This window comes from Aplysia californica, unplaced genomic scaffold (assembly GCF_000002075.1).
Source record: "Aplysia californica isolate F4 #8 unplaced genomic scaffold, AplCal3.0 scaffold00129, whole genome shotgun sequence".
NCBI lineage: Eukaryota > Metazoa > Mollusca > Gastropoda > Aplysiida > Aplysiidae > Aplysia > Aplysia californica.
The window spans coordinates 1195861-1219375 of record NW_004797399.1 but is presented as its reverse complement, the minus strand read 5'-3'; the positions used below and the strand labels follow the sequence as shown (position 1 = coordinate 1219375).

The 23515-nt window shown below is 40.2% G+C and overlaps 2 protein-coding genes across 3 annotated transcripts in view; one reads left to right on the top strand and one right to left on the bottom strand.

Annotated features, from left to right (window-relative positions):
* Positions 1 to 3286, top strand: part of LOC101857182 (transcription factor E4F1) — a 29583-nt gene extending 26297 nt beyond the window's left edge. For both annotated transcript variants that reach the window (XM_005096469.3, XM_005096468.3), the window contains one exon: positions 1341 to 3286. In XM_005096469.3, coding sequence (XP_005096526.1) covers positions 1341 to 1745 — 405 coding nt within the window. In that variant the 3' untranslated portion in view covers positions 1746 to 3286. The remainder of the gene's footprint in view (positions 1 to 1340) is intronic.
* A 10652-nt stretch (positions 3287 to 13938) lies between these two features.
* Positions 13939 to 15816, bottom strand: LOC101856961 (zinc finger protein 436-like). The gene has a single exon (XM_005096467.3). It carries the CDS (start codon positions 15802 to 15804, stop codon positions 13972 to 13974), a length of 1833 nt encoding a protein of 610 aa, XP_005096524.2. The 5' UTR covers positions 15805 to 15816; the 3' UTR covers positions 13939 to 13971.
* Between the last annotated feature and the right edge of the window lie 7699 nt (positions 15817 to 23515).

Genomic DNA, 23515 nt, shown 5'->3' with positions numbered 1-23515 from the left:
TATAAGGTAGTGAAATCAGAGGACTTTGAAATTTCAGTTTGTGGTACCTACTTCATGTCAAAGTCGATTTGGCAGAACTGAATATATCTGCTTTTGAAAACTTAAAGAAGTCATAGACTATCCATTTTTACATTTTTAGACACTGCAATTGTTTAGGCTGAAGTTTACAAAACGCTGTGGGGCATTCCACAAAAGTCAAATTTCCAAGACAGCCTGTCGGAGACTGGGCACCCCTGCTCCCTCCTGCATGCTGCCATAATGTGTTGTTTCGGCGTCACGTTACTCACGCTTCACTAGTTTCTCATGATGAGTTTAAGAATGCCCAGTCTTGGATTTGAACCAGGGCCATCCAGTCATATAGTCCAGCATGATAGGCTACTCACTGAGCAAATGGAGCGCCCCTAGCAGGAGAGTAATGAACTCTGACTCAAGCCATGAAATAAAATACAGTACAGTGGAATCCTGTTATAATAACTTATAACGAGAGGGAGGGGACCGGTGCAAAATGCCCATTTATAGCAGCTGGATTCTCGTTATAAGGGATCCAGTAATAAATTCAAGGGAAATAGTACAATAGGCCTAATCTATGTGTTTGATGTTCTGTTTATTCCTTTTTGTATTTCCTCTGATGATGATTTTGTTCAACATGATCTCTAGGTCTTACTTGATCAAAAATCGAATCAGGTTTCTTTCTCTAGCACTAGCAATGTTGACAACTCGGCGTTGGCGATCAGAAAGAAGGGGCTCTGGCTCTAGGCTAACTCGCCCGCTGTGCTGTCCTCCACCCCACAACACCCTGTGGTGCGTTGCGTCTGCCTGCGCATGTCACACATTCACTCTATCTATCACAACATTGTGACCTCTCCTCCCTGCACCAGAGAAGTGAGAGGCATGGTGGTAGGCTTAGATAATCGAGACTGGGCTGGCCTATCACGCGATGCGTTCTGCTTGTCTGCGCATACCACACCCTCCCCACTCATTCGCTCCGGCCTTCATTGTTGGTTCGCCTGGTCTCTCCCATTCTTTGTTTCGCTGGATCACCAACAACTTTCTCAACTGGGGAGGTTTTATATGTTTAATTGGTCTGTGCGCTGTGCACAGCACCAACAATATTCCGTTATAACCAACTCACGTGACTGTCTAATTGCACAATAGCAGTATTTTATTTACAAAGATAAAGAAAGGGGAAAATACAGGGTTTTAGAATAGTGTCTTTATAACAGACTTCTCGTTATTTCAGGACTCGTTATATAAGTATTATAAATGGACTCCACTGTATAAGAAAAACTGTGGACCAAATGTTATGGCTTATATACACTTATATACTGTTTTGTCTTCAGGAAGGGGATGAGCAGACAGAGACTCTGCAGATCTTTGATGCCAGTACGGGTGAGTCTGTCATCATAGTGGCTGAACGCTCCATCGTGGATTTAGTGCGGGAACAGCAACTGACATTTGACTCTGTCCAGGGAGAGAGCAGTTTACAGAGAATAAAGGACTTGATCATCGCAGCTGGAGAGGGTCGGGTCACAGCTTCGACTCAGAGTGAGCTCGATGTGGCCGTGCAAGAACCTTTATGGCAGGACCAACAGATTGATATCGGTACGGCAGATACCGTGATTGTGTCGGGGATTGGTGCGGAGACAACCGAGACGTCACAGCTGGGGACTGAACAAGTGACGGTGTTAGACACAGTCTCTGATTTAGGCCCAGAGCTAATGGCGGAACGAGGCTCGGGGGACTGAGCTAATGACAGAACGAGGCTTGGGGGACTGAGCTTTTGACGGAATGAGGCTCGGGGACTGAGCTAAAGAGAGTGTAAGGCTTAGGGGACTGAGCTAAAGAGAGTGTAAGGCTTAGGGGACTGAGCTAAGGACAGTGTAAGGTCCAGGAGAGTGAGCTTAGAACAATATTACAATTAATGATTACCTAGGCCGGTCAAGGTGCTTCTCAGGGGAGTGAGCAAAGGACAGTATTACTATACATTTTAATAAAGCCAGGGGGCCTAGGGGACTGAGCTGAGGGCAGGATGAGGTCTAGGGTCTGAGCTAAGGGACGTACAAGGCCCAGAGAACTGAGCTAAGGACAATGTGTGAGGCCCAGAGGACTGAGCTACGGTCAGTTCGGGGCCAAATCTTGTCGTTTCGATCAGTACTGTAGTGAGTAGTATTGTAGCATTAACATTCCTTTCACATGTTTGTCATAAAATGCTGAAAATGTTAAAGTGGCAATCTATTTATTTTGGTTAAATCAGTGAGAAAATTATTTTACACAATGATTCTTTCTAATTTAAAGCAGATACATGAACACACTTACACATGCACATGAACACTGACACTACAGTGCTGTCAAAAATTCGTGACCCAACCTATCCTCAAATATCTCTTTAAGGGTGAATCAGTCACCCAAACTTTGCACAGCACTTTGTGAATTTTTTGTATTTTTGTCTTAACTTAATCATACTTTTCCACAACAATTGAGGATAGATTAAAAAGCTTTCCTTCATAAATTTATACAAACTACTAGATATCTTGGTCACAAATAAAATGGGATTGTTCTCAGCACTTCCTGCTTCTCACACTCGCACACATTTCGCATACTACGCGGTTGATGTCAGAGTTTACAAATGATACTTTTTAGTGGCAAAACGTACTACAAGAAATACATTTAATAGTGAACACGTTTTTTGCACTAAAGGTTCTCAAAACATGCATTCAATAAAGCATACTCTCCCGATTAGAAAAACATGACACACTTGTTTTCAAAAGCAATACAGTATTGCCCCAGCTGTGGTGTAAACATTTTAAATCTGTACAAACCACTCACTTTGATTTGTTATTAGTATTAGTAGATCTATTTATTAAGGAATTTTCTAGAATACAGCTAGCACTCAGGTGTTTACAAAAATGTTGATCTGTTAAGACAAATTGATACAACTCATTGTGGAAAAGTAGGAGAACCTATGGTTTGATAGCTGAGGATAAATTGACAATAAGTTGCGCCATGAAATTTTGACCGCACTATATAATAGTGACGCTGTCCCATGCTGTTGTAGTTGTAGTTGTACTGCTTATTCATGAAAAAAAAGGAAAGAGAGAGTAAGAGACTGCATTGCATGGGACAACCAAGCAGAGGGGAGAGATAGAGAGAGTGAGGTAATTTATAGTTTAGATCGTAACACTCACAGAGCTTGCTGTTGAGCAACAATTTGCACTATACAATGCTATCATTTGTTATAAGAACATACAATGATACATGACAATTTATGGAATCGAAAAAAAAAAGAGTAAGCCTAATTATAGGGGGTGTGAGTTGTCAAAGAGGGAGAAGCAGTGCACTTGTTAGCAAGCTGTTCAATTGTTCTAAACCCAAAAGGCAAATTTTTTTGGGAGCGAAAACAACCCCCCCCCCCCCCCCCTTTCATTTCATTCTTTTCTATATATTTTAGCCTACCGTACCTCTGGTATTATTATCTTTTCTTTGCGCCCCCACCCCCCAACATTTAGAATTTGAATTTTTACAAAATATTTCTAGAGCCTGTAGACCTAGATCTAGTACTAGTAGTAATATCATGTAATTGTGACAGATCCAACAGATTAAAGAAACTACAAGAAAACAAGAGAAATTTACAAAATTTTGGGCTTTGTACGTAAATATATAACTGAACAGCTGGCAGACAATTTAATATCATATGCTGGCATGCTTTTGTTACAAATGTGAAAACTTGCGGAGGGTTGGACTCAAACACTGTTTGAAGCTAGTAATACTAAACATCTGAAGAGAGGAATGTTTGAAGGGTTGAAGGATTTGCATCCTGCTTTGCATCAGTGTGTGTGTGTGTGTGTGTCGTAGGCAAGGCAGTGACGACGATGATGGTGACAACTATTTTATCTCTGAGACAGAGAGAGAGTGAGAGACAGAGAGAGAGTGAGAGACAGAGAGAGAGAGAGAGGGGGGGGGGGGGGGTCATGGAATGGAAGAAATGTCAATTCATCAATGCTCTTTTTTTCTGTGTCACTGTCAGGGTGATCTATGCGGCATTAGATTGGATAAATTGATTTCAATCTTTTTCCCCTTGTGAGGCAGTGGGACAAAAGAGTCATCATACAGTTGGCTGAGTCGGGCACGGGTAACTCAAACATGTTGGGGTTTGACAGTGTGATCGACACATGACATTCATAATTCGAGTTAATCGAGAACAGAGAAACCACATCAGTCAGGGAATGGCAAGTACAGTAGTACACAAGCTATCTGTCATTTTAAGTTTTCTGTGTTCATGTTATCTGTGCCCCACAGTGGTATGAGTATGATGATTCAAGAGATCACTTCGATCAACTTCTTTTGTTTCAGAGAGAAAACTGGGGGTCTTTGTTCTCACTGCTACATGTATTTTTGTTAGGAAGAGGATGTTTTTAATTCCTATTAATTTTCTCAGCTTGAGAGAATCACAATAAATGTGCAATTGGAACACTGAATAAAGCATTTGTGTGTGTGCCTAAACAAAGGTACCAAAAGTCACCACAGAACATTTTGAGCTGCAGGCTGATAAAAAGTGATAATGACAAAAAATCACTTTTTGACCAAAATGTGTTTCCATTTCTAAAAATAAAAAAAATGACAGTTTCACCATTTTTTAACAATGTGTTAAAAGAGTTCTCATTCACTTGACTTCTAATTCTAAGTATTCTATTTTGAGAGTAGGGTATGTTTTAAAAAGATAATGAAAACTGCTTTTAAAAGTAAAAAGGTATTAAAATCTATTCTGGAAGCACGTTTTCTCTTCCCGCTATGTTTTACCATTGAATTCTAATCATGGTATTGATGTCAATAGAATGCCAAATTGGAAATGAAATTTGCGTGAGTAAAGAGGAAACCGGATATAACAGGGATGGTGGGACCAGAGAAAAGAAAACATCAGATCCCTGTTAAATCAGAAATGCAAGGGAAGTAGGCATTTGTGAACTAATCCTGCTGCATTTATTCATGGGTAGTTTCCCATGGCCTGTGCATGACACATTACGAGTGCGTGTTGCTAGTCCTATCTAGCTTCGCCCGCTGAGTGTGCTTTCATTGGCATTGCTTGCGTGGGCTTTCTCCATTACTGCGTTACTCTCTCTCTCTCTCTTTTACTTTTTACTCATTGTTAACGAGCCTTTGTCCCTGCTATAACCGATTAGGCTCCGATGAGGCTCTGTTATTGTCGATAACTTTTAATGAGACAACGAGTAGGAAAAATAAGGGGATTTAAAAAATCCCTGTTACTGTTAATGTTATACAATTGAATCAGTGGGGGGGTTTAGTTTGTATATAAACTTAAAATTTAATTTTCTCTAAATTAGATCTTTATACTATACCCTACCTCGCAAAACGTGCGATATCTTAAAAACTACTTGAGATCTCACAAATTCAAAAACACCCGTGTTCAGCATTGAATGTCCTATTAGGTACAACTCTTAATTCAAAATGTTTAAATCTGACTTTTGGTACCTTTCTTTTGGCACACACACATTTTGTCACTCACTCTGACTCATTGTTTATTTCTTGACCCTTTCCTAAAACCTCAGAACAGAGAGAGGGACATGAGGCATACAATAACAATACATGTGTATACAAATTTCAAAATGAGACAACAACAGGAAAATACAGGAGTTTCACAAACTTCTTTTGTGGTTTTTCAAAAAACCATACCATCCAGGAAACTGTAACACTCTTTAACGAAATTTGAAACATATTTCATGTAGCCTACTACTTATGTGTCAGCATTATTATTTTATGGATATACCTCTCACGCCAAATGACTTGCCCACCGTCAAGCAAGATAAAGAAGACTGCCAATAAAGAATCTCAGTGTCTTTAACTTCACAATGGAGCAAACATGGCATTTCAACACATGGTAACTACAATATAATACTGTACTAGATTTTATAGGCGTTTTAGTTTTAGTCGTGAGAGTTACAATAATTACATCCATGAGATAGAATACATTTAACATTAAATTATTATAACACATGTTTAACTTGTATTTTACTGGGGCGGTGCCACTGACTCAGTGACTGAAGTGTCTTCAAGCCATTCCCAAAGGAGGGACATTTCTCGTTCTAATGCACAGTAGAATTGTAAAAATGGGCTGATCTAACAATGTCATGCTCATAACTGTGCCTGAACTACAACAGGGAACTGTGGCTTTTTCTTTCCTAATCCTTACTATCGTCATTTTCCTCACTTATTTTGTATGTTTGTCACACTCCAATGGGAATAAACTTTTAAGACAAGTATAAAGGGGTAATTTCCTGAAAAATACCTGTCCTCCGCAGAATTATGCAAATTTAGATGGCCAAATTATGCAAGACAAATCCAAAATTATGCAAGTTACCGTAACGCCATTTACAACATGTTTCACGCTTTTTCAACAAGAATTTGCATGTTTTAGATCTTTGTACAGAAGAATTGAAAACAGAACATATTAGTACCAGTAGTTTTTTGTGTATTTGGAAAGATACACATCAGTCAGAAAAAAAAACCAACCCAAAAATTTAATCTCTGTAAGAGTGTTAGTTTCAGCTGCATAAAGTAAGGAAAGAAAAATTATTTTTACAAATTATTTTTTAAAAAAAAGAAAGACCACTGGACATCTGATGCTGGCACATCACTAAAACCAGGGACACCTGTCAAACATGAAACAGCAGACATGAGAACAACTTTTGATGGATGGAAAAATTGAACAAAAATCCATAACAAGGGAAATAACCAACTTGTCACTTGAATGAGACTTATTTAACTTATTACTTTGATTACTTCAAGCTAACTTCCCTTTAGTCACAATTATTAGTCACATAGTAAGGCGTTAATAAAATGTTTTGAGAAAATTTTTATTTAAAAACTTGAAAAAACGCGGAGAATGAAAAATTATGCAAATGTTGCAGAATTATGTGAAAAAACGCGGCCGCACAATCCGACGGGGACAGAAATACTTTACCGTAGCCTACTTAACGACCATGAATGAAACCCGAATTTGGTGCCATCATGTCATGAGCGTTGTATGATATAAAAGTGTACTGACATGCATGTACTTTGTTACGTAGCACGTGACTAGTCTACTATTTTTAGCCTGGGCTAGTCTACAGTGGAACTCGGATTCAACGAGGTCGCCGGGGCTGATCTAAAACCTCGTTGAATTTTAATCCGAGTGTTCGTTATAGCAAACACGAGGTTTTTTGAAGATTATTAGAGGCACTGAGCACATAATGTGTAAAGAGAAGTAACATTAACAAGTAGTGCCTGAAATGCCTGCATAATTATGAGCTGTGTAAAAAAAAAAAGACCAATTCGTTCAAATGCACGCCTGTGTCATCTCGATTGTTTGCCAAAAAGTTGTGTTGCTGTGTAGAGCCTAGCACTAGCACACGACCACTTTTGATTCCATAGACCTACGCTCAATTCATTTCGTAGATCTACGTCAATACTAGCGTATATAATAATAATCAGTTGCTGAGGAAAAAAAAAGACTGCGGCGCGTTTGTATCTGCGACGTTCAACGCCCGGACCGCTGGTGCCCCCCCCCCCCCCTCCCTGACACAGTCACACGTGTGCAGGCCGCCCACCCGACCCCGACACACGCCAGAGTAGACAAGTGCGTGTGCCAACAACGCATGTGTTGGTATGAAAAAAGGCCGCTGAGGGGTCGCATTCAATCGGCTAAGTGAACAATAGTTCACGATGCAGGTGCAAAGGGTGGTTTTCGGGAATAGATCAAGTTCGTTCTGGGAGAAAAATAAGCGAAGCCACGTCTGTGGGGGCTGTTCCCCATGGAATCGACCTCGTTGAATCCGAGCTTGCTGATTTAAGTGCTCGTTGAATACGGGTTATTTTTATTGATTTTAAAGAAGAAAAAAAACCCCGGGGAATCTATTTCCTCTCGTTGAATCCGAGTTCCACTGTAATAAACAAAGTTCCTTTTAGCAAGCCCACCCATTGTCCAGCCATTCCAGCAAGGGAGAAAGATGAAAGAGAGTGCTTATTTAGGCCACATATGGCCTAAATAAGGTCAACCCCCCCACCTAACATTATTTAGGCCACCTGTGGGGTTTCCCCCTCCCCGGAACATTATTTAGGCCACATATAATAATGCTCAAACTACCCTTTTCACGCTACTGAGTTCATTCCACTTTCATAATGGTGCACCTTTCTCATTTAGTACAGTTTTGTCTCAGTGTACAACTTATAAATCATAATCATTTATTGAAAATTGTAAGAACAAAGCACAATACTCAATACGCAAAATTTGTTCACTCCCAATCGACATCCTCTTGTGTAAGGCTAGCATCTGAGTTTGTTGCTTGCCATTTTTATGTCCAAAAGTAGCCACAGAAATGCCAAAAGTCGCCATTAATTTTCAAGCTTTCATCTCTCTGTGATAACGTATGGGCCTATATATATAGCAATGTGTTGATTGAGGTAACTTAATCTAAAGCATCAGAATTTCTTGGGCTCTGTTTTAAGCATCTAGAATGTCATTTGTAGCCACACAGAGTGTAAAAACGTGAAAAATATGTTTCAGAACAAAATGAAATTAACACTAGAATAGCACATAAACAACAAAAATTAACAAATAAAGGCGTGTGTCCACCTTTCCGAAGATTGGTCGTTTTTTGTTTTTTTTACCCTAAACGAGTGTAATTCAAGAAAAAGTAGCATGTAAATTATTATAAATATGGAACCACACACAAGGGCCAGTAGGCCTACATGTATTCGGCTTTTGGTGGAGATCACGCTGTAACATAACTACAGTGGAATCCTGTTATAGTTATAAATAGCAAGATGGAGGGGACTGGAGCAAAATGTCAGTTATAGCAGGATTCTGGCTATACTATAAGGGATCTAGTAATAAATTCAAGGGAAACTGTAAAGTAGGCCTAATCTATGAGTTTGGTGTTCCGTTTATTTCCTTATATTCTATCTCCCCTGATGATGATTTTGTTTCAACATGACCTCTAGGTCTTACTTGATCAAAAAGCGAATCAGGTTTCTTTCTCTAGCGCTAGATCTAACGATGCTGACTGACAGCTCGGCGTTGGCGATCAAAAAGAAAGGGCTCTGGGCTAACTCACCCGCTGTGTTTTCCCCCACCCCAGTACACCCTGTGGTGCATTCCGTCAGCTTGCGCACATCACACATTCGCTCCATCCATCACATTGCTGTGACCTCTCCATCCCCGCATCGGAGAAGTGAGAGGCATGGTAGGCTTTGATAATCTAAACTAGGTTTACGCTGGCCTATCATGCGATGCGTTCTGCTTGTCTGCGCATCCCACACCCTCCCTACTCAGTCGCCCCGGCCTTTATTGTTGACACACATTGGCTCTCCCATTCTTTGTTTTGCTAGATCACCAACTAGTTTCTCAACTGGCGAGGTTTTACATGTATAATTGGCCTATGCACTGCGCACAGCAGCAGCAATATTCCGCTATAACCGACTCGCGTGTTTGTCTGATTGCGCTATAGCAGTATTTTATTTACAAAGGTAAAGAAGAGCAAAACACGGGGTTTTAGAATAGTGTCTATATAAATATAACAGACTTCTCTTTTTTTCCGGACTCGTTATAAGTTAATATATGTGGACTCCACTGTATTATTTTATATATTTATATTTTTAAAAATGTAGGAACAACATCACATCTAATAACTTTATGCTGTATACACAGAAAATAGAAAAACAACACACATCAGAACATTTTAAAAGAAAATCAACTCACCAACAAATTATAACACAACAAAGGGAAAAATAAAAGACAAATAGCAATGTATAGTATGTGATGTACCTTCCTTCTTCGCATGAAAATATCTACACATGGACACCTTAAAATTATCAAAATACATGTCTAATATTGTTATGAAGTATGAAGTAGCTTTATTTGTTGAAAAATGCAAAAATCACAGCCGCGATTCGCGGATCAAAAAATGCAAAAAATCGTTGCCGCGACAAACGCAGATGAAGGAGTAGAAAGAAAGATGTAGAGACCCATGTTTTAAATCACTTTCAACTTGCAAAGTGGCTTGTTTTTGTGTTTTTTTCGACATAATTTCCTCCATACTTGAATTAAATGGATTGTGAATATATATATATTTCATTGGGATAGAGAGATAGAGGGAGGGGGAATGTGAAATAATATCGCTTTTAATAAATAATATGTATGAATAGTAATAGTTAAAAATAATAGCCATGATAACGATGACAGTAATAACGATAGCCATAACGACGGTGGTAATAATAAAAACAACAATAATAACAGTAGCAATATAAAAACAACGATGAATAACATTAATAATACTACTACTACTACTATTTTAAAGACCTATGAAAAAGAAATGTATTTTCCAGAGTGTAAGAAAGTCAAAATTATTGTTTATAGAATATAAACATAAATATATCATGATAATTGAAGTTATGGATATTAACAATGAGATATTCATTTAAAGACCCAAAATCTTGACTTAAATACATGACATATTATGTTACATTTTAACATGGATAGGTAATAAAAGGTCGAACACAGAAGATACGAAATCATGCATCCGTCGAACTGTGCCTGCAGTCAGGTTTTTTCTTCTTCTTTATCTTGGTAAGACCCCTCAAACTACATACCAAGGCCGGTTCTGACGAATAAAAGCTATCCGTGTTGAGCTATGACAATTCAGCAAAACTGAAAACCAGCTGTGTAATGATCTTCTAAAAAGTTCTTTTTATGCTTTAGACTTGTTGCACTACAAACTTTACAATGTGTTCTTTCTTGGGTCTCTTAGCTAGGGTGGCACTGTGTGAGAACACTCCAACACAAACTCCAGCTTTTCTTTCCTGTAAATGCTTTTTTTCTCCTCTGTGCATTCTTTTGTGTCTCTGTAGGTGGTCATCGTGTAAACATTACACCACAAACTTCATAGAGATACACGTAGATTTCTACATGACCTACTGTTGGTCAAACTTTTCTCTTGGGTGCATTTTTTCATTGTCCTTTGAGCTACCACAATCTACACTGCACACTTGCCCTCCTGTACAGTCTTTTTCTCTATGACGTGTGCTACTTTTAGGGCTGCTGCTCCAAAAACAACACTCCACAAACTTCACACAGTAAGACCTTTCTCATGGGTGCTCTCTTGTCTCTCTGTAGGCCACAATTCTCTGGTGCTAGATCTAATATTGCATCACCAACTTAACTACACTTTAAAAAGTTTTTCTCCCAAAGGGGGAGGGGGGGTATGTCTGAAGACTGCTGCTACATTGTAGGCCTATAAACTGTCCCCGTAGAATTGCAAATTTAGATGGCCAAATTATGAAAAAAATGCCAAATTATGCAAAAATTATGCAAGTTACCGTAACATCATTCGCGACATGTTTTGCACTTTTTCAACACGAATTTTCATGATTTTCATGTTTTATGTACAGAAAATTTAAAACAGAACATATCAGTATCACTAATTTGTTGTGTATTTGGAAAAAACCCAATACACATCAGTAAGAAAAAAACCCTAAAAAATATACAGTGGAAACCTGATATAACGGATGGTGGGAGTAGAGAAAATGTCCTGTTATATCCGATCCCTGTTAAATCAGAAATGCAAGGAAAGTAAGCATTTGTGGACTAATCCAGCTGTACTTGTTCATGGGTAGTTTCCTTTGCCACAAGTAGGCTACCCACGAACAGGGGTTTTGGCACCAACTTTCTCCTTGCCTCCTTAAACCATATCAGAAGAGCTTGGACCACAGCATAGGCATCGGGTAGTCTCAACTTCTTTCGATACAGAGCAAACTTTCCATTGGAGTATGCTGCCACTATCTTCTCTCTATCCATGATAATGGTGTGAACCGACCCTTGTGGAATGTCGAACTGACAACAAACCTCTGCCAGTGGAGCTTGCTTTTTGTCAACAGCCTGGATTATTTTGTATTTTTTTGTCAATTGAAAGGCATTACGTGTGCGTGTTGCTAGGTTTCGGGCTAGATCAAGGTCTGCAGCACACCGCAGCCCTCTCTCGCTTCACACGCTGCGTGTGCTTGCAGTGGCATGGCTTGCATGGGCTTGCTCTATCACTGCATTACTCTCTCTCTCTCTCTCTCTCTCTTACTTTTTACACATCGTTAACGAGCCTTTGTCCTTGCTATAACCGGTTGGGCTGCGATGAGGCCCTGTTATTCCCGAGAACTTTTAATAGAGACAAAGAGTAGGAAAAAACGGGGATTTCAAAAATCCCTGTTATTACCGGATCCCTGTTATTACCGGGCTTGTTATATATATATATAATGGTTTCCACTGTAATCTCTGTAACTTTCAGCTGTAGATCTAGATCTATAGAAGTAAGAAAAATGTTGTTTTTTTTTAAAGAAGGACATCTGGACCTCTGATGCTGGCAAACCACGGACACCTGTCAACAGCAGAGGGCAAAATTGAACATTCTCAAGGAACAAAATCCCAACCCATAACCAAGATCTTCTAACAAGGGAAATAACCAATTTTCACTTAATTGAGACTTATTACGGTGATTATTTCCCTTTAGTCACATGGCGAGGCGTTAATTGTTTTGTGAAAAAAAAGGGTAAAAGACGTGAAAAAAAGGTAAAAAACATGAAAAAACGAGGGGAATCCAAAATTATGCAAGTGTTGCAAAATTACGCGAAAAAACGCGGCCGCACAATCCTGCGGGGACAGTATAAAGTACTCCAAATGAACCCTACATGACCACAAACTTCACACTTTCAGGGTTTTTCTCCAGTGCGTTTTCTTATAAATTTGTTTTAGTAGGTGTGGCATTTGTTACTCAAGTAGTAAGTGGCTTGTGTAAACCTTTAACCACAAACTTCACACTTGTAAGGTGTTTCTGTGTGTGTTCTTTTACATTACATTAAAATTATAACCCATGTTTAGTAGTTTATCTGCTCTTACACACTTGTAAAGCTTTTTTTTACCACAAACTTAACACATATTTATAGATCTAAGGTTTTTCTCCTGTGTGTTCTTTTATGTTGGAGTAGACCTTCGTTTGATTAGATCTAAAGCTTTTCCATAAACTTCACACACTTGTAAGTTTTTTGTCCTGTGTGTGTGTGTTCTTTTGTGTATCTTTAGGGCATCACGTTGTGTATAACTTTTACCGCAAACTTCACACAGGTAATGTTTTTCTCCTGTGTGTGTTTTTTTGTGTCTTTGTAGGTGACTACTACAAGCAAATCTTTTACCACAACCTCCACACTTGTACGGTTTCTCTCCTGTGTGCCTTCTTTTATGTAAAAGTAGAGAATCACTTGCTGTAAACCTTTTCCCACAAACTCCACACTTGTAAGGTTTTTCTCCAGTGTGTATTCTTCTATGTTTCACTAGGTTACCACCTATTGAAAAACTTTTACCACAAACTTCACACTTGTAAGGTCTTTCTCCTGTGTGTGTTCTTTTGTGTCTCTGTAGGCCACTATTTACTGAAAAACTTTTGCCACAAACTTCACACTTGTGAGGTTTTACTCCTGTGTGTTTTCTTTTATGTACCAGGAGGGCACTACTAACTGCAAACCTTTCACTACAAACTTCACACTTGTAAGGTTTTTCTCCTGTGTGTGTTCTTTTATGTCTCATTAGGACACCACTTGATATAAACCTTTTGCCACAAACTTCACACTTGTAAGGTTTCTCTCCTGTGTGTGTTCTTTTGTGTGTCTGCAGGCCATTACTTGACGTAAGCCTTTTGCCACAAACTTCACACGTGTAAGGTTTTTCTCCAGTGTGTGTTCTTTTATGTCTCAGAAGGTTACCACTTGTGGTACATCTTTTGCCACAAACTTCACACTTGTAAGGTTTTTCTCCTGTGTGAGTTCTTTTATGTCTTAGCAGGCCATAAATTGATGTAAGCCTTTGGCCACAAACTTCACACTTGTAAGGTTTTTCTTCTGTCTGTGTTCTTTTTTTAAGTTTCAGTATGTTACCACTTTTTATGAACTTTTCACCACAAACGTCATGTTCATTAAGTTTTCTCCAGTGTGTGTTCTTTTGTGACTCTTCAAGACACTGGCTCGTGTAAATATCATACTACAAACGTCACACTTGTAAGGCTTTTCTACTTCTGTGTGTGTCCTTTGGTGACTCTTCAAGACACTGACTTGTGAAAACACTACACCACAAACTTCACACTTGTGAGGTTTCTCTCCTGTGTGTGTTCTTAAATTACGTTTCTGTTGGTTACTATTTTTTGTGAACTTTTCACCATAAACTTCACACTCGTTAAGTTTTTCTCCTGTGTGTGTTCTTTTGTGGCTCTTCAAGACACTGGCTCGTGTAAACGTTACACCACAAACTTCACGCTTGTGAGTTTTCTCTCCTGTGTGTGTTCTTTTACTTTTCAGTTGGTTAGATCTACTACATTTTGTGAACTTTTCCCTATAAACTTCACACTCGGAAAGTTTTTCTCCTGTGTGTGTTCTTTTGTGGCTCTTCAAGGCACTGGCTCGTGCAAACATTACACCACAAACTTCACATTTGTAAGGCTTTTCTCCTGTGTGTCTTGTCATGTGCCTCTGTAAGACACCCTTCTGTGCAAACGTCGCACTACAAACTTTGCAATCGAAAGATTTTTCTCCAGTGTGTGTTCTTTCATGTCTCTGTAATCTGTCACTCTCTGTAAATGTTGCACCACAAATTTCACACTTGTACGGTTTTGCCCCAACTGAGTGTGATCTTTCATGTCTTCGTAGCTTATCGCTTTTTGTAAACCTTTGACAACAAACTTTACACTTGTAAGGATTTTCTTTTGAGTACCAAATTTTCGTAGTCCTAAGTCTGGGTCCATCTGGGCGACCCGTGTCAGCCTCCTTATACACTTCTGGGTTTGTGGTAGGCCTACTAGAAGACTCTGACAAATTGATAGCACTGGCCATTGACTCAGTACAAGAAAAGCTGAAATCAGAACCTTGATTCCTGACAACAGAGCCAGAATTTTTTGAGACGTATTCCAAAAGTGCTGGATCAGCAGAGAAAATGGATGTAACAACATAAGTGTGTGAGTTGGAACTCTGCTCTACACACAAACTCCTTTCAGCGGAAGTATCATGCAGTTTTAGTCCTCCAGCCAGACTGATGTGATCCTCAACAAACATTATAGGCTCAGCACTCATCTCCTCCACATCTCCCACTTGTCCTTCTGTCTTTCCTATCTCTCCAAAGTCTGGACCCTCCCATTCTGACACTTCCTCTTTGACAAAACCCTCTAATTTTGGTTTCACTTCACCATCACCAAAGTCAGGAAAATATTCCAATACTGGTTCACTTTTGCCTAGATCTAAATTAGTATCTCTGACAGGTTTTACCTCTTCTTCCTCCCTGAACAAACACATAGGCTCATCTTTTTTTATTTGAAAGTATCCAATTTTAATGTCCGATTCAAGATAATTATTACCCTCGGCCTTGACATCACACGACCACTCAAAACAGGATTCTTCTTTTATCAGCAGATATTCCTCTTTTACAACAGGTTCTTGCTCTTTAACTTTAAGATCAAATAAGGTCAAAGAAGTGCTCTTATCTTCAACGTAATTTTCCCCACTTGTAGTGTCATGTTTCACATAAGGAGACCAAGAACTAGAACAAGGTTCACCTTTAAGAACAATGTCATCAACGCCAAGATTCACATCTTCTCCAGAAGAACAAGGAACAAATGCTACTGTTTTCCCAAAGCTATGACCATTGTCACCTCCAGAGATAAGACCATTCTCTGTGTTTTCCTCAGAATTGACGTTCATTTGTGTTCCAGAGTACGGAATGTCAGCCATTCTTGATGCAATCACAATCCCAATGTTGACATTACTCATTACCTTTGAACACAGCACAGCCCTTTGTGAAAGTTCAAAATAAAACAAAATAAACACTTTCCCATTTTTACCTTTTAAGTAAGGCTACTTCCCTACTAGTACTAGATCTAGATCTAAATGAAACATCTATTCAGGAGGTTTAACTAGACTGGCACTGTGAAAGTTTTGCTTTGTAAGTCCAACTCATATATAATATTGAACACTAGGCCTACAATGCACCAACTTGAAAGATTGAGAACTTTGATAATTCCAAGTCCAAGAAAGCCAAGTTTGTTAGTTCTGAACACTGCCACAATCTGTCCCTTTATTCACTTGTTGTTTTGTATCAGGTGCTATTTGCAAGGCAGCGTTCTGAATAACTCCCATGCTATTTGTAACGCCACGTTCTGAATAGCGCCCATGCTATTTTAAACGCCAGTACTAGTAGCCATCGTTACTACATTTTAATATTATTTGCAGTTTTGCCTAAATTCTAAATTGTGGAAGCTTTCTCAGTTTCTTGATAAACCTTCTAGGATTTGACTCCTTTTTTATGACATTGTCTTATTCCGATCAATAATGGGTAGATCTAGATCTAACAATTGTTTCTGACACTGACATTGTAATTGTTTGCACCAAAAATAGTCTTGTTCATCTCTCATAATATAATCATGATCATTTGAGTTTGAGAGCAAGTAAGTCAAAAGACGCTTGGATAACAATAACAAAATGGTGCAACTCAGTACTTACTCTAAGCACTATTTCCTGTCCGCAGTGTCGTTATACAATACCTAAAAATAATTATTAGATCTATCTCCGTGTGCACTTTATATTTTGCCATCACACGCATGACGTCAACTAATCTAGATTTTTAGGCTTCGGCATTCAATTTAGCCGGGCCGTAGTGTCTACATTCTACCAAGCTGTCTACGTTCTCTAATGTTCAGTGCTTCCAAAAATGGCATCGAATCCCGGTCCCAGAAGGGTTTTTTTTCTTCTCCTGCACCTAAAATTATTTTTTAAAAATAAATATACTTACAGGCCAAGAAAAGCCACAAGATCTAGATCTCTATAACTTTAACCTGGCCTAAATTGGTAAAAGGAAAAGTATAGCGAGACCTACTTTGTAGGTAAAAGCTCCTCTTGCGGACAAAACCAGAAAGTGCATGTTTCATTACTAGATCTCTACATGATAAAAAACTAGAAAACGACAAGTTAAATATTAGAGAAAAAATTGTTGATCAGTCGGGAAGAGGAGAAGAAAAAAAAAACCAAACGGAGAGTCTACGTACACAGTAACCGGGCACCTCTAGCCTCAGTGTCTACGTACATGGTAACCGGCAACCGGGCACATAGTCTCAGTGTCATGTACACGGTAACCGGGCATGTAGCCTCAATATCTACCTACACGGTAACCGGCAACCGGGCATGTAGTCTCAGTGTCACAAGAGACTATTATAATCAAATACTCTCTGGTGTCACGTACACTAACTGTAACCAGGCTGTTCAGAACTCCAAGTTCAGTTTTTGTCATCCGGTGTTGCCTTCATCCCCACCCCTCCCCCGACTGTACCTTAAAAAAAAAAAATTAATCCCCCCCCCCCCCCCATTCCGGAGCCCCATACTTCTCAGCGCACAGACTTTGAATTTGAATGAACTTTGGTGACCCCAACCGGTACTCACAATGTGATGCACACGCACAGGTTCACTGACTTGTCACGATGGCGAGCCTGACAAGACGTTTGTATGACTCTTTTTTTTCAGCAAGTGACAGCACAGGACAAATATTGATTTATTTTCATTCCGGTTACCGTGTACGTAGATACTGAGACTAGGTGCCCGGCAAATCCCGTTATTGCCGTTAAACGTAGAAAAGACGCATCTTCTTTCTGATTGGCTGCTAATTTTAGTACAGTGGAGTCCACTTATAACGAGTCCGGAAAAAACGAGAAGTCTGTTATAAAGACACAATTCTAAAACCCCGTTTTTTTCTCCTCTTTACCTTTGTAAATAAAATACTGCTATAGCGCTATCAGACAAACATGCGAGTCGGTTATAGCGGAATATTGCTGCTGCTGTGAACAGTGGATAGGCCAATTATACATCATGCAAACCCTCGCCAGTAAAGAAACTTGTTGGTTATCTTACGAAACAAAGAATAGGAGAGCCCATGTGCGTCAACAATGAAGGCCGGAGCAACTGAGTAGGGAGGGTGTGGCATACGCAGACAAGCAGAACGCATCGCGTGATAGGCCAGCGTAAGCCTAGTTCAGATTATCAAGGCCTACCATGCCTCTCACTTCTCCGATGCGCAGATGGAGAGGTCACATCAATGTGATGGACGGAGCGAATGTGTGACGTGCGCAAGCAGACAGAATGCATCACAGGGTGGGGTGGGGTGGGGGAAAACACAGTGGGGGAGTTAGCCCAGGGCCCTTTCCTTCTGATCGCCAACGCTGAGCTGTCAGTCCACTCGCTAAAGAAAGAAACCTGACTCAATTTTTGACAAGTAAGACCAAGAGGTCTTGTCAAGACAAAATCATCATAAGGGGAGATAGCAAAAGGAAATAAACAGAACACCAAACTCATAGATAAGGCCTCCTTTACAGTTTCCCTTGAATTTATTACCGGATCCCTTATAGCGAGAATTCTGCTATAACGGACATTTTGCTCCGGTCCCCTCCCTCTCGTTATAACAGGATTCCACTGTAATGTGATGTCATCACTTCCTGGGATACCCACATGGAACTACGTGTTTTCGGTAACATTTCGGATTTCCTAGATCTAGATTCGGTGGCCTAGTGGTTAGGCTCTCGGACTCGCAACCGTAAGGGCGTGGGTTCGAATCCCGTCAGGGACCCGACGTTGTGTCCTTGGGAAAGGCACTTTACACGAATTTTCCTCACTTCATCCAGGTGGGAATGGGTACCCGGCTATAGACAGCAAAAGATCGTATCAGTTTGTTAGTGTTTGAGCGCTTAATCGGCTGCTTGCACTGTATGCTTCCCGGGAAGCTGAGAATGTTTCGGAGTGTTGTATGGTCTGCTGGGGTAATAATATAGTGTAAAGCGCATAGAGCCTGCTGCTGAGCGGGGATATGCGCTATACAAATGCTATCTATTATTATTATTATTACTTGGACATGATGGAAGACCGCACGAAAATTGCCGTAAAGACGCAGGAGGACTAGATGTCTAGATCTAGATTAGATATCTAAATTTAGATAAGATCTACCACCCCGCCCCCCCCCCCCCCCTCTCCTGCATTTTAAAGATTTTTAATCACTAATAAATAATACATTAAAAAAAACAAAAACAACTTCAAAGCAACTCTACCCATTAGGCATATAATTTATGGAACTGTTGGTCAGTCGGGAGGAGGAAAAGAGAACAAAAAAATGTCCGGGACCGGAATCGAACCGCTCCAAAAGTCATTGTACGACATCAAACGCAGACGCGCTATCAAATCAGCTATCAGAACTTCCGAGAGAAAGGTGTAGATTAAGCATCATATTTATACATAGACACTTCCATCTTTGGTGCCATGCAGTTGTCTATACTTAGATGTAGTCACGTGATCGGAGGGGTATCCTGGTCTGACGTCAAAACAAGATGGGCGCCTTACCTAAAAATAGTTTGCATCTTTCTACTTTTAATCGCACTACCCGACCGTGTACGTAGATACTACGACTAGGTGAGACTAGGCACCCGGTTACCGTGTACGTAGATACTGAGACTAGGTGCCCGGTTACCGTGTAAGTAGACACTCCGAAACCAAAAAAAACCCCTTCCAGATCCAGGAATCGTACCCCCATGCTCATAAAATAATTGTTTGACTTCAAACGCAGACGACGCGCTGTCCATTCGGCCATCAGAACTTCCAACAACGAAGCGTAGATTAAGCCTTATATTTATTTAACACACAGCGTTTTATTTAGCACTGGCACTAATCGCAACGTAGCATTTTATTCAGGGCCACCTCTATTCTCACCCGGGATGAGAATAGTGCAGGCTAGTCTTTTGGCTATTCTCACCCGGTGCGCGTTCACTGTTATAGCCTAGATCTAGGCCAACAAATTTTGCGTTCACCCTAAAACCACAGAATTCTACACTGTGATAACAGAAAAATTGTAGAATTCTGTGCCGTGAACAAACGTTCCATTACAACTGTAGCCTACTAAAAGCGTACAATTTTGTATGTGGGCAGTGGAGAGAGAGAGAGAGAAAGAGACAGAGAGAGGAGTAGCGTGAGAACTTCCGGGCAAAACAAAATGGCGACCCGCGTAGTTCTGCTCGATTCGAAAAGTTAAATAGCCGTAGCATCTTTGTAGACAACCAAATTAATTTACTTTTGTGTTTTAACATCATTTTTTAACTTTGTTTTGGTCAATTTGATCGTCCACACCGATAGACAGTTTTCAGAAAGAGACAGAGAGAGAGAGAGAGGGGAGGAGCAGATCTTGCGAGAACTTCCGGGCAAAACAAAATGGCGACCCGCGTAGTTCGGCTCGATTCGAACAGTGAAATAGCCATAGCATCTTTGAAGACGATCAAATTAGCTTACTTTTGTGCTATAACGTAATTTTTTCTTGGCTTTTATCAATTTGATCATCCACACCGATAGACAGTATTCCAAAATGAGGAAAAGCAGGTCTTGTTTCGCACCGGGTGAGAATAGCCTACGCTGGCAAGTCTCACCCGGGGTGAGAGGTAGATCGTTTTTCTATTCTCACCACGGATGAGAATAGCCACTTCCTTTTTCAGCACTGGCGTTATTGGCGTTAATCGCAACGTGGCATTGCAAATGGCCACCTCTATTCTCACCCGGAGTGAGAATAGTGCAGGCGAGTCTTGTGGCTATTCTCACCCGGTGCGCGTTCACCAAATTTTGCGTTCACCCTAAACCACAGAATTCTACACTGTGATAACAGAAAAATTGTAGAATTCTGTGCCGTGAACAAACGTTCCATTACAACTGTAGTCTGTAGCCTACTAAAAGCGTACAATTTTGTCTGTGGGCAGTGGAGAGAGAGAGAGAAAGAGAGAGAGGAGTAGCGCGAGAATTTCCGGGCAAAACAAAATGGCGACCCGCGTAGTTCGGCTCGATTCGAAAAGTTAAATAGCCGTAGCATCTTTGTAGACAACCAAATTAATTTACTTTTGTGTTTTAACATCATTTTTTAACTTTGTTTTGGTCAATTTGATCGTCCACACCGATAGACAGTATTCAGAAAGAGACAGAGAGAGAGAGAAGAGGGGAGGAGTTGATCTTGCGAGAACTTCCGGGCGGGTGAGAATAGCCACTTTCATTGCAAATTAAATAGAGAGGCACTTCCTTTTAGTACCTTGCCTTAGGCCTAGATCTAGTCCATAAAGTATAAAGTAAAAGCACTTTCAAAACTGCACACAGAGTTATACTTATACTGAATAGTGAATAAAACATTCAAAACATTGGCATGAGGATGAAAAGAACCCATTTCATGCTCCAACTTGAATGATCTAGGGCCTACGTTTGAGCACGGGTAAATCTATGTGGCGCCATTTCGTGCACAATGGACCAAACACAACAAACAAGAGTGAAGTAAAGTCAAGCAAGAGCATAGATCTAGTTGTAGCAGTATAGACTCTAGTAGTAGGCCTATTGATCGTTGAAACAAGGAATATCATGAAGCCTAGGCTTTAACATTATAGAAATAAATAGATCTAGTTAATAATTTTATGATTCATTTTCAAATTCACGCAAAAACATGATACGTATTGTAGGTATTTCAATTTAAAGTCACAATAATAGCTTTCTATTCTTGTGTCAATTTCAAAGGTTCCAAAAGATAGACTTGTTTACTGGCGTTACACAATCATCACCACTTTTTTTTTTTTTTTCGATTCCGGGTAGCGACCAAAACATTTTCTTCTCTAAAATTGTCTCCTTTCACCTCCTTTCCTGCTCTCTAACAATGTTCTGTTGTCTGCTTTCATTTCCACTTTCTGCCCCCACCCCCTCACCTCCTTTGCCCCCTCCTCTGGGCTCCTGCCTCTTTCTGCAGCCTTTCTACTGCTACTCCTTGGCTCCTCCTTACTGCTGTCTTTCTGCCACACCCCTGATCTTCTGGTAGGAAAGATCTACACCTAGCCTTCTCGGACAAGGGCGAAAAATCTCGGAGGGCCCGTGTGCAAGTTGCGCACGTTAAAGATCCCTTGGTGGTCTAAAATCGAAGAGTAGGCTTCGGCCGCCACCCGGGCAAAATTCCAAATTTCCTACCAACTGAAAATATTAGGTGCAGGGGCGAAGCGTCTATATAATCAAATAATCACTGCTTCCCTTTCTAATTTTGAAACATTGTCGCTGTCAAATTCATCCTTAAACGTAAACCTCATAAATTAAATGTCAAAAGACGTTCGTAATCAACAAATAAAGTGAGGCAGGAATAGAGTTGAAGGGAACATGTGCATGGCAGTCAAAGCTGTTTCATTGCCACATATACCCTGTTCATCCCTTTGGGGCCACAGTTAAAATCAATCACCAGCTCTGATTAAGTAAGCTAACTAACACTGGTCGAGTCTACCTCACAAATGTGAGGGGAACTAAGTCTTAATAATCTCTTGACTGCTGCTTGTGCTTTTTTTTTCCTCGACTTTTTACCGTCCTATAATCAGATCGTGACCTCGATTATGACACCAGCTCCTGGCCGCGAAAGGCTAACAAAAACAGCCAAATTTGAAATTAAAAAAATAATAATTGTCATGTTCTACCAAAGAGTTAGACTCACTGGTAGATCTAACATATAGATCTAGTACTGACATCTCTGCTTCTTTGCTTTATGTTTATGTATTCACATCTAAAGTTAAGTTTAATTTTAGTGGAAACTGATATTTAATAAGATACTTTCCCGATTATTTTGGCGGTTGAACATACAATATGAATTCCGGATTTGTTTTCATTCACAACTCAGAGTCGCCGCCTCGAGTAAGATTCTTGTGTGATATCTACAGGCCCTATCTGGTCCCATTTCACTTTGATTACCCCGTCAAACAAGTCAGCCTTCGCCCCTGATTAGGTGTGTCCCGCGCGCTCATATGACCTATGCAGTTGCGAGCGCCGTAAAACACTTTACAAAAACAAACAAAACTTTTTTTCTTCTTATATGGGTAGGCCCGGGAGAGATTGGAGAAGTGGGCCACCGTGGGAGGAGTTGTGGAAAAAAAACACGAAAAAATTAAAAAACAAAGGACAAAATGCTTTATATCAATCTAAACAACATTTATTGTGTTTAAAAACCAGTTATAAGCGGTACAACAGAGATAGAATGAAAATGGTCTTATAGGGTGCTGAAGTCAACATTACTAAGTGGGGAGAATAAGTGGGCCATGGGTGGAGGAAGTGCCCCCCCCCCCCCTATGGGGAGAAATGGGCCCCCTGGGGAGAAGTGGGCCACATGTGACATTGTTACCAGGGCCATCAGAACCTAATTTTAAAAAGACAAAAACAATACATTCCTCACAACGGCACAAATATGAAATTTAACTGAAATTAAAACCACCAAAGTGTCCAAAGTTCCACAGTCAACCTAGAAACAGATGTCGCCTCTGGTTCTTGCAATAGTGCCTCTGAATCCAGAATGTGGGTGGGGGGTAAAATGGCTCTGATTGAGTCAATGGCAGAGGAAATATCTTCCACTGCTGGTTTTACGAAGTGT

Bases quoted from the DNA above. Each gene is read 5' to 3' on its own strand.
- LOC101856961 (XM_005096467.3), bottom strand. From the start codon at position 15,804: ATGGCTGACATTCCGTACTCTGGAACACAAATGAACGTCAATTCTGAG.